This window comes from Leucoraja erinacea, chromosome 4 (assembly GCF_028641065.1).
Source record: "Leucoraja erinacea ecotype New England chromosome 4, Leri_hhj_1, whole genome shotgun sequence".
In the NCBI taxonomy this organism is placed as follows: Eukaryota; Metazoa; Chordata; class Chondrichthyes; order Rajiformes; family Rajidae; genus Leucoraja; species Leucoraja erinaceus.
The window spans coordinates 81,461,428-81,475,200 of NC_073380.1; the positions used below are offsets into that span (position 1 = coordinate 81,461,428).

At 46.4% G+C, this 13,773-nt stretch overlaps 1 protein-coding gene across 3 annotated transcripts in view; it reads left to right on the forward strand.

Annotated features, from left to right (window-relative positions):
• The window catches only part of bbs9 (Bardet-Biedl syndrome 9), a 373,121-nt gene that overhangs the window by 33,093 nt on the left and 326,255 nt on the right, over nt 1-13,773 (forward strand). For all 3 annotated transcript variants that reach the window (XM_055634652.1, XM_055634651.1, XM_055634653.1), the window contains exons 7-9: nt 131-215; nt 1,010-1,193; nt 3,039-3,168. In XM_055634652.1, the coding sequence (XP_055490627.1) occupies nt 131-215; nt 1,010-1,193; nt 3,039-3,168 (399 nt within the window). The remainder of the gene's footprint in view (nt 1-130; nt 216-1,009; nt 1,194-3,038; nt 3,169-13,773) is intronic.

Consider the following 13,773-nt stretch of genomic DNA (forward strand, 5'->3'; position numbering starts at 1 on the left):
TGTTACTGAAAATAACCTCCACGCTTGGTCCTGAACATCTTCATAACCTTCCATTTAAATAGCATTATCAACATTTGCGAAACCAAGTGCTTTGGAAGCACATTCAAGAAATTGTGTTTCCTCTTATCAGGTATCAGGTGCTAGCTGTGGCCACAGATGCAGAAAGCAGGCACGATTCTGAGCAGCAGAGGTTAGGGTCTGGGAAGAGAATCACGGTGAGTTTTTAGTTATCTTGCTTTTGAACACATTCAGTGTGTTTGTTGTGCTGGGGGCGGGGAGGGGGTGACTGGAGTATGATTAAATGCAAGTTGATGGTGAATTTGATACCGACAAATATTTTTCCAGGTTTGATCAGACCAACATGAAGATACAGGGAAAGGTTAAAGGTATTCAGGAGAATTGTTTTTGAATGTATTGGTAGCATACAAATGATCTGTACTTTGCTAAACACCTAATTTCTAGATCGTTTTTGAACGGGAACCTTTATCTACTTTAATTTAGTTTAGAGATACAGCATAGAAACAGGCTCTTCTGTCCAACGAGTCTGTGCCAAACAGCGATCCCCGCACACTAAAACTATCCTACACACACCAGGGACAATTTACAATTTTACCAAGCCAATTAGCCTACAAACCTGTACATCTTTGGAGGTTGGGAGGAAACTGGAGCACCCGGAGAAAACCAAATGCAAATTGCAGGGAGAACATACAAAAACTGTATAGACAGCACCCATAGTCAGGATCAAACCCAGGTCTCTGGTGCTGTAAGGAAGCAACTATAACTCTGAGTCACCATTCATAGAGTTAATGTTTTTTTTGTTTTAATATTTATTATTCAGGGTGTTGGTTTATTACTCCGGTCATTGGATGGTTAATCCATGTCCTTCTCTTAAAATAAAAAGCATGGGGTGGGGTTAAATATCAGTGTAACCAAGACCAGGAAAGTATTTTTGAGTTGATACAATCTTACCATTTTCTTTTACCTGATGTGCATCTCTTTGCATTTACAGATGGACTGGATGGTGAACATTGGTGAACAAGCATTAGACATATACATAACATCATTGAACCAAGCTTCTGCTTCCATATTAGTACTTGGTGAGAGAAACCTTTACTGCTTCAAAGAAAATGGGCAGCTTCGCTTCATGAAGAAGCTGGAGTACAATCCAAGCTGCTTCATGCCGTACACTTTAGGTACAGTAAACCCTTGTTTTAATGGACTTCTTTCTAATCTATTTAGATTATAGCAGATGGACCAAACGGTGGCCGATGGATGTACCTACCGACACAGCGCCTCCCTGACAGCCCCGGCTGCCCATGCCACCCACTGCTTCCACAGACCCAATCTTTGCTTGACATTGGCTTTTCGCTCCAACTAATTTGTGTTGCATGCATCACCATCCCCTCCCTCCCCTGCGCACAAGACCCCCAGCACCTTCAGATAGTCAGGTGACAGGGGACAGAAAATCAGTAATTCACAAATAATAGCATGACCTATGTTTTTTATTGTCCAAGATTGTTATTGTGGAGAGCCAGTGAGATGCATCCCCCAATGATCTATTGTGGTGGGCAAATTTTGATAGGTACTTATAGTTCTTGGCATGTTGGACTCTGGTATCAATGTGCAGATCAGATAGGGTTGTGGAATTACATGAAATTGAGGACAAGGAATTTAAATTCACATTTTATGGAAACAGTCTGATGATTCTGTTTTTATTACAAGCCAAATACACCTTTCAGGCTGTATTGGTAGAGATATGTTCAAACTTTTGCATGTCGGAGGAAAATATTATCATGACAACCCAGTGAGAACCTGAACTTGTGTGACACTTTTCGTACCATCAGAAAGTCCCAAAACATATTGCAGACAATTATGTAACTATATTACTGTATTTAAAGCATACTCTAGATTTCAATTGAGCATCTTGTCCACAAGGTGGCTCCTCTGCCATTCAATACTCTGAAGAATCAACCAGACTCTGCACTGAATCAAGAGATTACTCAAGATTGTTTATTTGTTAACTGCACTGGAACAGAACTATGAAATTCTTTCTTGTCGTAGTTTTATAGGCAAGTTAAATAGAACAACACAACAAATATACCATAATTATGCAGGTAGAACTTCAGATGCTGGTTTATACCGAAGATAGATGCAAAATGCTGGAGTAACTCAGGCAGTATCTCTGGAAAAAAGGAATAGGTGATGTTTCAGGTTAGAGCCCTTCTTCAGACTGAAAGATTGAGAAGGCCAGAAGAGGGCCAGCAACAGATGACGTCAGTAATGGTGGAGTCCATAATGCCCCATTGTTGGCTGGGGAAGATGTGCTGACGACAGGGATACAAGGATGAGAACAGTACAGCTGGAAGAACGACTAGGGTGGGGGAAGAGAGGGTGGGAGGAAGAAATGCAGCAGGCACTTGAAATGAGAGAAATCAATCTTTTTCGATGGGTTTTTAGCTGCCCAAGCGATATGTGAAATGTTGTTCCTCCGATTTGCATGTGTTCTCATTCTGACAGTGGAGGTCAGAAATGTCAGGGCGAGGACAGGAAGGGAAGTTGAAATGTTTGGCAACCAGGAGGCCAATGTGGACTGTGCGTAAGTGTTTAGCGAAGCGGTCACTAGGTCTACGCTTTCTCGCGGTAAACAAAAAATCTGCATCATCAGTGGACACATTAGGAAAATACAATTAGTTTGAGGAACTGCTCTAATTCCTCAATTGCTCAGCTTGGTTTAAAAGTCATCGGACACTTGTCCCATAAACCATTGCCGATTTATATCAAATAAAACACTGCAATCCTATTTATTTGTGTGTATTCCAGGCATTCTTATAGTTCGTGGAGAAATCTATTCAAACTATGTTTTGAAGCGTTTTGTTGTTTTAAATAAATGATAACATGTTTTAACCTCTGTATAGTCTTATGTAAATTGTTATTGATCACTGGTGAACTGAAGTAGGAATGTGCAATGCTACATTGTATATGGTGCTTATTTTGTTGAGGAAACAAGTAATTTATTTCTTCCGTTGTTTACATTGTAGTGTTGGAAGGAACAATAAACATTCTGGTTGGAAATCACAATAACAAGCTACTTGTATACCAAGATGTTACTCTGAAATGGGTCGCTCAGCTTCCCCATGTTCCTGTGTCTGTACAAGTCGCCAATTTCCAGTGAGTATCCCAGTCTTTCATAGTTTAGTTTATTATACATGATTACATTTAAGCCTTTCACAGTGTACAGATAAAGGGTACAACATTTAGTGTAAGGTACAGCCCGATTTAAAGATAGTTCAAAGGCCTCCAATTAGATAGATAGTTCAGGATCGCACTCAAGCTGATGAGAGGACAGTTCAGTTGACTGATAACAACTAGGAAGAAACTGTCCCTGAATCAAGAGTGAGGTGTTTTTAAACTTCTGTACCTCTTGCCTGATCAAAAGGGGAGAAAATGGAGTGACCAGGGTGAGCCTAGTCCTTGATTATGCTGGTAGCCTTGCCAAGGCAGTATGAAGTGAAGATGGACTTAATGGAAGGGAGGTTGGTTTGCATGATGGTCTGGGCTACAGCCACAACTCTCTGCAATTTCTTCCTCTCTTAGCTGTTGGATAAGTGGTGGAATGTTGCATTGGGGGAACGGGTTGCGTTGGGGGAACGGGTGAGTGGTAGAATATTGCGTTGGGGCATGGGTTGCGTTGGGGGACCAGACCTCCCGTGTGACTGGGACCCAACGAGTCCCACTTATACTAGATGGAATATACTAGACTATTCTCTGCAATTAATACTCTTAAAAAAGAAAGGGATGACTGATTCTGAATAGTCTAATTTCTGACTAATGAACAATTTTTCATTGTTAATTCAAGAAATACAAGGTTTCTTTCTCCATTTAATGGGCTCTGAAACAGAACTGACATAAATTGGTATTAATGTTTTTATTCCCTGATAATCTTGTTAAAAATTGCATTCATCTTGATTCCCTGTGGAATAGTAAAGGCCCTGTCTCACGATATGAGTTTATCCAAGAGCTCTCCCGAGTTTAAAAAAAAAAAAAAAATCAAACTTGTGGTACTTCATAGTGAGTATTTTTTTACTCTTGGAAATTTTTCACTGTTGAAAAAAGTTCACGAGTTTCCGCGTTTCCCAGGTACCTGCCGTTAGCATTACGGGCCGCTACGAGACATCCACGAGCTCCGACGTACCCGCTACTAGCATTTTACGTACTTACCACGAGTTTGATTTTTTTTTTTTACTCGGGAGAGCTCTTGGGTAAACTCGCATCATGAGACAGGGCCTTAACATTTCTCTTAAAACCCTGTCCCACTGTGCGAGTTCACCGAAGAGCTCTCCCGAGTTAAAAAAAAAATTCAAACTCGTGGTAAGTGCATAGAATGAATGTAGCGGGTACGTCGGAGCTCGGGACGTCTCTTAACGCAAACAGCAGGTACTAGGGAAACAAGGTAACTTGTGAAGATTTTTCAACATGTTGAAAAATGTCCACAAGTAAAATATACTCGGGATGGAAAAATTTGAAACTTTTTAACTCCTAGTTGTACCATTGTAGCTCGTGAGTTTACCGTAGTAGCTCGTTAGTTTTCCGTAGTAGGACCTAGTGTCCTATATCACTATTGTATGTTCATGATGGAAATAAGAATACTCAGTATATTCATTACCTTTGAATTGTAGTTTTATGTAATCCTCTGAGTTCCATTTCACAATATCAGACATACAGAATGTTGCAAGGTAATATTTTTCCCTAACTCAGTTGTATCTTTCTATCTCAATAAATATCACAAAATATGCCATTGTTTCAGCCACATTATGACAAAATATAGAATGTAGTTATTTGTAATCAGTCACCCCAAATTTTACTTGTGGACATTTTTTAACATGTTGAAAAATCTTCATGAGTTACCACGTTTCCCGAGTACCTGCCGTTAGCGCTAAGAGACGTCCCGAGATCCGACGTACCCGCTACGTTCATTCTACGTGCTTACCACGAGTTTGATTTTTTTAAACTCGGGAGAACTCTTGGGTGAACTCGCACAGTGGGACAGAGCTTTAAGTTTAGCAGTACAGGTGCACAACCTTTTATCCGAACATCCAAATAACGAAAAGCTCCGAATAGTGGACATTTTTTCGGTCCTTGAAGAAAGGTCCTTGAAGACGTTCACCGAGGGCGGCCCGCAGAGGTGACAGCGGAACCTCGGTCGGTCCTCGAAGAAAGGGGAACTAAATCCCCATTCATAAAAGAGAAGGTGAGGGTATATTGCGCGGGAGGGTTAATAATTGACAATCTGCTGCTGCGTGCCCGCTGAGTTAAAATGTTCCCACGGTAGACTCACGATATACAGTGTATACAGTGTATCGTGAGTCTTGCGTGGGAACTTTTTAACTCAGCGGGCAGGCAGCAGCAGATTGTCGCTCCCTTCAGTTTCACCCCACCTACACCCCTCTGCTTCCCGGCCATGTGTGTGACCCCTTCCCTCCCCTCACCAGCTCCCCGCCCATTGCACCGGCGCGGGGGCTTTGCACTGACTTCACGTCGGCGATGCCAGCAGGCCAGTCACTGGAGATGTCAGGACCAACGGGACACCGACCCCCAGGCTCACTGCAAGCACGGAGATCCCAGAGACCCGCAGCCAGCAGCAGCCCAGCCCCATTCCAACTCCAGAGGAACACGCTCCCCGTAGGGTCAGAAGCTGATGGTGTGCAAGGTAGGCGGCGGGCGGCGCAACTCACGTCGCAGCGGCCTCTGCAGTCCGTCTGTCTTTTTGTTATTTTTTGTCCCGTTTTAATGTAATTTTTATTTTTTTGATGGGGTATGTGTGTGTGGGGGGGGGGGGCTGGGGGGGGAAACTTTAAAAAATTTTCTCCTGCACGGAGAACCCGACCTTTCCCTGTCGGGTCTCCGTTGTCGTTGGGGCTGCACCGTGGAGCGGCCTCCAGCAGGAACGTCCTGGGGCTCCAGTCACGGAGCTGCGGACCTACTCACCATCACGGAGCTGGCCGAGTCCGGAGCGGGAGGAGCGGTGGTGGCGCGCTGCTGCGACCCGACCCTCGGAGATTCGGAGGCTTACCGCAGGTCTGGTGGACAGTGACACCGGGAGCCCGCGGGTCCCTGCTGGGAGACCGCTTTTCGGGGCTTCCGCAACGGCGACTTCTCCCGCCCGAGTTGCGGGGTTGAAGAGTACCTGGAGCGGGGCCTTACATCTTCGCCCGGCGTGGCTTCAACGGCTGTGGGACTTTGCTAGCGCCCGCCCGGGGCTCCAACAACAAGACTCGGAGCGCGGCCTTGCATCACGCGGCGCGGTGTTAATGGCCGCGGGACAATTGTTATCGCCCGCCAGGGGCTCTGACTTTGACTCTGACATCGGGGGGAGAGGGAAGTGCAGGGGAGAGATACGTTTTTTTTGCCTTCCATCACAGCGAGGTGGAGATGCGCTGTGATGGATGTCTGTGTAAATTGTGTTGTGTCTTGGGTCTTTTTTTTCTTGTATGTATGACTGCAGAAACAACATTTCACTTGAACCTCTATGAGGTTCAAGTGACAAATAAATTGTATTGTATTGTATTGTTGTATTGTAGGTATGTCTTGTTCTTGGGGTTGCGGATGAGGGGGCACAGCTCGGGCTGTGATGTCTCCGGCCACCCCCTTGTACAGGAGCTGAGACGTCCTGTACAGGGGGGTGGCCGGAGACGTCCTGTCAGCTCCTGTCCACGGGGGTGGCCGGAGACGTTAGGACCAACGGGACACCGACTGCAAGCACGGAGATCCCAGAGACTCACAGCCAGCAGCAACTCTAGCCCAGCCCCATTCCAACTCCAGAGGAACCCGGGTTGTGGATGAGGGGGCGCAGCTCGGGCTGTGGGCGAACTGCCACTTGTCGCTGTAGCGGCCCATGGGGGAGCGGGTTCCTGTTGGTCCTGACGTCTCCGGCCACCCCCCTGGACAGGAGCTGAGAGACGTCAGGACCACCAGAAGCCGCTCCCCGATGGGCCGCTACGGCGACGTGGCAGTTCGCCCACAGCCCGAGCTGCGCCCCCTCATCGGGACACCAACCCCCAGGCCCACTGCAAGCACGGAGATCCCAGATCAGCAACTGCAGCCCAGCCCCGCTCCAACTCCAGAGGAACACGCTCCCCATAGGGGCAGAAGCTGATGGTGTGCAAGGTACGTCTTGTTCTTGGGGTCGCGCAGCTCGGGCTGTGGGCGAACTGCCACTTGTCGCCGTTGCGGCCCATCGGGGAGCGGATTCCTCTGGAGTTGGAGGGACAGGAAGACACAGCGGCTTTTGAGAATGGTGGGCAACCACTTCCAAAGTTCTGCCCACACAGTCAGTACACCTCTCCTACACTTGTCTCCCGCACTAAAATCATCTCGCAAAGAATGATCCCAGCCCAACCCTCCCTATTCTCTCCTATTCTGCAAGAAAAAACTACATTGAAGACTCAAACTCGCGATCGAGTAACTGCCGGGATCGAGGCGCAAACTCGCGACCTTGCGGATATGAGCCGAGCACTCTACCACTGCGCCAGCCGTTAAAATCTACGATAAAAATCTTCCAATCCGAAAGCCGAAAAATTCCGAATTACGAAAAGTGTCTGGTCCCAAGGCTTTCGGATAAAAGGTTGTGCACCTGTATTAGGATAGTTAATTTTTGAGCTATTGAAGTTGGTTCCCAATCTCTTGTTCTGTTCCCTCCTCCCTTCATTGTTTATACGTTCACATATAAAATGATAATTAACAACACACTGTGTGGTTATATGCACAAAGCTCTGGTTAATGATCGTCTACGCACAGTGTGATTATTTGCACAAAGCTCTGGTTTTCCAATCTTTCCATGTGAAGTTTCAGTTTACAATAACGGTGCACTCTGTTCAATCTTCTCCTGAGTGGACAGTTATAATGTAAATAACACAGATCAGGGAATCAAAGAAAATGTTTGAGAAAGGGGGGTGATATTTGATTAATTGTGCCAAAGGCATCTGTCTAATTTTATCTTCCAGTCATAGTCATAGAGTGATACAATGTGATACAATGTACAATCATGGAGTGATACAATGGAACAAGTTGCCAGAGGAGGTGATACAATGTGGAAACAGGCCCTTCAGCCCAACTTGCCCATCACCGGCCATCACTAGCTACACAAGTCCCACCTGACTGCGCTTGGTCCATATCCCTCCAAAACCTATCCTATCCATGTACCTGTCTAACTGTTTCTTAAACGATGGGATAGTCCCAGCCTCAACTACCTCCTCTGGCAACTTGTTCCATACACCCACCACCCTTTGTGTGAAAATGTAACCCCTCGGATTCCTATTAAATCTTTTACCCTTCACCTTGAACCTATGTCCTCTGGTCCTCGATTTCCCCTGCTCTGGGTAAGAGAGTGTGCATCTACCTGAACTATTCCTCTCATGATTTTGTACACCTCTATAAGATCTCCCTTCATCCTCCTGCACTCCATGGAATAGAGACCCAGCCTACTCAACTTACTAATGAAGGCCAATGTGCCAAAAGCCTTTTGACCATCTTATCTACCCGCGACTCAACCTTCATGGAACCATGCACCTGCACTCCTAGATCCCTCTGCTCTACATCACTCCCCAGTCCTGCTGGTCACTGCCAATTGCTGTTCAAAGGGAATGAAGATTTCTGACTCCATGTATGATCTCCACAAGGTTATCAGGGATACCAAGAGATAATTCTAAAGCAAGCTTGTGAGTGAATCCAAGTGGATGCCAGGCAACTATGGCAGGGCTTGAATACCGTCATAGGCTTCAATCTGAAATCAGGGGTGATATTTGGAAATTATATATCTCAATTGGATTAGTTGAATAATTTTGCGCATGTGTTGAACAGTGAAAATTCTGCCTCCATATTCTAGTGGCTCTATACTCTACATCTCATAATCATAATTGCAATTTATTAGCCAAGTATGTTTTGTAACATACGAGGATTTTGGTTTGCCATACAAAATATAAAATAAAACCCCGTGTGATTGGAACTTTCGGTTGATTTAACAAAATTATAAGACAAATTGGTTTCATAGATATTTACACCAACAGTAACGCTGTAACAATTATATTTTGACCACCACAATACATACATTACCGTGCATCTTGAAGGCAAGGAGGTTTTGTTGAACTTTGATAAAGGTCCTTTGGGTGTGAATTGAGAAAACAGACGAAAAAATATAACTTTTTTTTAAAGAATATCTTGGCTCTGTGAGTCGGTTCAATGATATGGCAGCACTGGTCGTTTTGCGCTCGGCGATTTCCTTCAGGTTGGAAAAGTGGGCCAGTTTAGAGAACCTTTATCAAATGCATTGGGCGAATTAAACAAATTTCGGAACCAGCTTTCGTCTGATCTAGATAGATAGATATAATTTATTGCCACACAACCAGGGTCGGTGGAAATTTGGGTTGTCAGCAGCAGTACAATAATAAAGAACACACAACCACAATAAAACTGTAACACAAACATCCACCACAGCAATCATCACTGTGGTGGAAGGCACAACATTTGGCCGGTCTTCCTCCATTTCCCCCCCCCGTGGACAGGACCAGAGTCCAGTCCAGGATCGGCTCTTCCTCACCGGAGACCGCGGCTTTAAGATGGTGTAGGCCGATCGGTCGAGATTTAAAGACTCCGCCGCAGCCAGAAGCACTGTAGACTGGACTCACCATCACCCCTGGAGGCGGTCGAAGCTCCCCTCCAGGGGTGATGGTGAGTCCATGCCGGACCCGTGGTAGAAGTTGGCCGCGGGCCGGCAGTGATGGCTTTTTCTTCCACCGGGTTCCCCACGAGGGATCCCGGGCTGTAGACGCCGCGCCAGCTGCAACTCTGCAGACCGCGACTTCAGGCTGCCGGCAGCCCCGGGCCATGAAACGGAGTGCTCCCCTCCAGCGAACCCCAGCGAGGGCTCACCCGCTCCACAACGAGAGTCCACGCTGCGCCCGCCGCTGAAGCCCCCGGGCGCGTCTCCGGGAAAGGCCACGCCGATCCTTGATGTTAGTCCACGGGGGAGGCGACCTGAAAAAACTCGCCTCTTCATAGAGGAGATGACCGAAGCGGTTTCCCCCTCACCCCCCCCACACCACCCCCCACACAAAACACACGAAGGAACATTAAATACATACTTTAAAACATACTAAAAAATAAAAAAAGTTGAAAAAACTGACGCGCTGCTGACATGGCTGCTGCCAGAGCAGCGCCCCCTACAGCAGAATATTCTGCTTTTCAATAGGAAATACACTCAAGGTGATAGGGGAAATTGTAAAAGATATGCAGTATCAACAATGCCAACCATTTGCACGGGTTTGTAACTGAAGGAGCAGGGTACAAAGGCTTTGTTGAACTTTGATAAAACATTGATTTCATTTAGGCTGGGATATTGGGCACTGCACTGTACAGCGCGAAAGCACGGCAGAGAGCGCAGACAAGATTTACTAGAACAGTGTAGGAAGGAACTGCAGATGCTGGTTTACGCCGAAGGTAGACGCAAATTGCTGGAATAACTCTGCGGTGCAGGCAGCGATTCTGGAGAGAAGGAATGGGTGACGTTTCGGATCGAGACCTTTCTTCAGACTGAACTGAATTCCCGTCGGTGAGAGTACTTGTGATTGTGTTAAGAAGGGTCTCTACCCGAAACGTCACCCATTCCTTCTATCCAGGGATGCTGCCTGTCAAGAGTCAAGTCAAGAGTTTTATTGTTATGTGTCCCATATAGGACAATTAAATTCTTGCTGCAGCACAACAGAATATGTAAACATAATACAGAACGGGAGATAGAAGTTCAGTGTGTCCATAGACCATAGATCATGTATACACAATAAATAAACAGATTAGGTGCAATAGTAAAAATAGACTGTTATTGTTCAGAGATTATTTGATGTTGTGTTTAATAGCCTGATGGCTGTGGGGAAGAAGCTGATCCTGAACCTGGATGTTACAGATTTCAGGCTCCTGTATCTTCTTCCCGATGGCAATGGAGAGATGAGTGTGTGACCAGGATGGTGTGGGTCTTTGATGATGTTGGCAGTCTTTTTGAGGCAGCGACTGCGATAGATCCCTTCGATGGTGGGGAGGTCAGAGCCGGTGATGGACTGGGTAGTGGCCACAACTTTCTGCAGTCTATTCCACTCCTGGACGTTCAAGTTGCCGAACCAGGCCACGATGCAGCTAGTCAGTATGCTCTCTACTGTGCACCTATAGAAGTTCGAGAGAGTCCTTCTTGACATAACGACTCTCCGTAATCTTCTCAGGAAGTAGAGGCGCTGTGTCCCGCTGAGTTACTCCAGCTTTTTGTGTCTATCTTCAATTTCAGAGTTAAATAAAAAACACAGTGCTGGAGGAACTCAGCGGGCTAGGCGGCATCTGTGGAGGGAATGGATTAGGAGTTGTTTCGGGTCAGGGTTCTTCAATAGGAAGGGAATGCAGATGCAGATGTTCAATTCAATTCAACTTTAATGTCATTGCACAGGTACAAGTATGGGTACAACGAAATGCAGTTTAGCGTCAGTCCGTAGTAATAGTGCAATATAGAAATAAAAATACAGAATAAGCAAACAATGTGGACAGAGTGATTGGAGAAATCTATCGGCGGGACTCCGAGTTCAGCAATGTGATGGTATTATTGTAGAAGCTGTTCCTCATCCTACTAGTACGAGACCTGAGGCTCCTGTACCGCCTCCCTGATGGGAGGAGGGCAAACAGTCCATGGTTGGGGTGGGAGGGGTCTTTGATGATCTTCCCGGCCCGTCCCAGACACCGTTTTCGGTGGAGGGCATCCATGGCAGGGAGCGGGGCACTGATGATGTACTGAGCGGTTTTCACCACCCGTTGTAGTGCCTTCCTGTCCGCTACGGTGCAACTGCTGTACCATACCGTGAAGCAGGTGGTCAGGATGCTTTCGATGGTACAGCGGTAAAAGTTGGTCAGGATCTGGGGGGACAGGTGAGCTTTCTTGAGCCTCCTCAGGAAGTAAAGGCACTGCTGCGCCTTTTTGATCAGCTTGGAGGTGTTGAGGGACCAGGACAGATCCTCCGAGATGTGTACCCCGAGGAATTTGTAGTTGGAGACGCGCTCCACCTCAGTCCCGTTTATATGGATGGGGGTATGTCCTGCCCCCTCTGTTCTTCCTGAAGTCAACAATAATTTCCTTTGTCTTCTTGGAGTTGAGGACGAGGTTATTGTTGGCACACCAGGCTGCCAGGTGCTGGACCTCCTCCCTGTAGGCTGACTCGTCGTTGTCACTGATCAGTCCTACCACCGTGGTGTCGTCGGCAAATTTAATGATGGCGTTGGAGCCATACTTAGGGATGCAGTCATGGGTGAAGAGGGAGTAGAGGAGAGGGCTGAGCACACAGCCCTGTGGCACGCCGGTGTTCAGTGTTATAGTGGAGGAGGTGAGGTTGTTGACCCTAACAGACTGTGGTCTGTTGGTGAGGAAATCCAGTGTCCAATTGCAGAGGGAGGTGGAGATGCCAAGTCTGCTGAGTTTGGTGTTCAAGCTGGCGGGGATGACAGTGTTAAAGGCAGAGCTGAAATCAATGAACAGCATCCTGGGAGAGGGAGGGATTCCTGGGATTCCGGGGAGAGAGAGAGAGAGAGAGAGGGAGTCTTCCCCCCCACCCACCCTCCCGTCTCCCCTGGCCAGTGATGTGATGGACGCAGGGGTCTGAACCAATCGTTGACAAGGTCTCGGACAAATCCCGCCCCTGGAGACGTCATGTCCTTTCTGCGTATTGTCCTTTCGGCGTGGAGTCTGTTTGGGTTCGTATCCTTTCCACGTCGTGCCCTTTTGGTTATTTGGCTTTTAGGTGTTGTTTCCGTTCGGTATCTTGGCTTCCACTTCTTCGCTTCGGCTTCTCGTTCTTTGACATCCCGTCCACACACGGGAGGCCCTGAATGAGTTCTGAATTTATATGCCAATCAATTGGCCACACTCTTTATCAACCTCATAACATCACAGTCTTCTGTCCCATTTGCTTCAAGGAAACCTCAGTTTCACTCACCAAGAAAAGTAAAGTGACCTGTTTTGATGATGACTGCTTGTAGCTTTAACATTAATCATAATAAAGTGCTTTTAAGACTGGTAATTGTAATGGCCTACATCTGCACTAGTATTCCAGACACCATAGACCCCTTGCAATTTGCAGAAATTAGAAATGGGTCTCTGGATGATACCATCTTTCCTGCACTACATAAAGCTCTGAATCACTTTGATAATAAGAATACCTATATCAGGGTGTTATTCATTGTCTACAGCTCGGCCTTCAACCATAGTACCGAACAAGCACATCTCTAAACTCTGGAGCTTGGCATCCATCTGCAACTAGCTTCTTGACCTCCTGACCGGCAGACCTCGGTTGGTTAGAATTGGTCATATAATTTCCTCCACCCTGACCCTCAATACTGCCGCCATTCAGCTTTGTGTGCTCTGATTTCTACTCGTCTCCCTGCACACCTTGACTTTGTTTGGAATTAAAAGCGTAAACTCGTTATCTTTAAGATCACTGATGATGTCAGAAGGATCAACAACAAGAATATAGAATATAGGAAATAAATCAAGGACATTGTGTCATGGTGTCAGAACAGCAAACTAGCTCTTGATAAGAGTTGGTTTTTGACTTGAGGAATTTGGGGGGGAGGGTTGCTGTGAACACAAATGTACTTATCAATGGATTTGTTGTTTAAGAAGGAACTGCAGATGCTGGAAAATCGAAGGTAGACAAAAGTGCTAGAGAAACTCAGCGGGTGCAGCAGCATCTATGG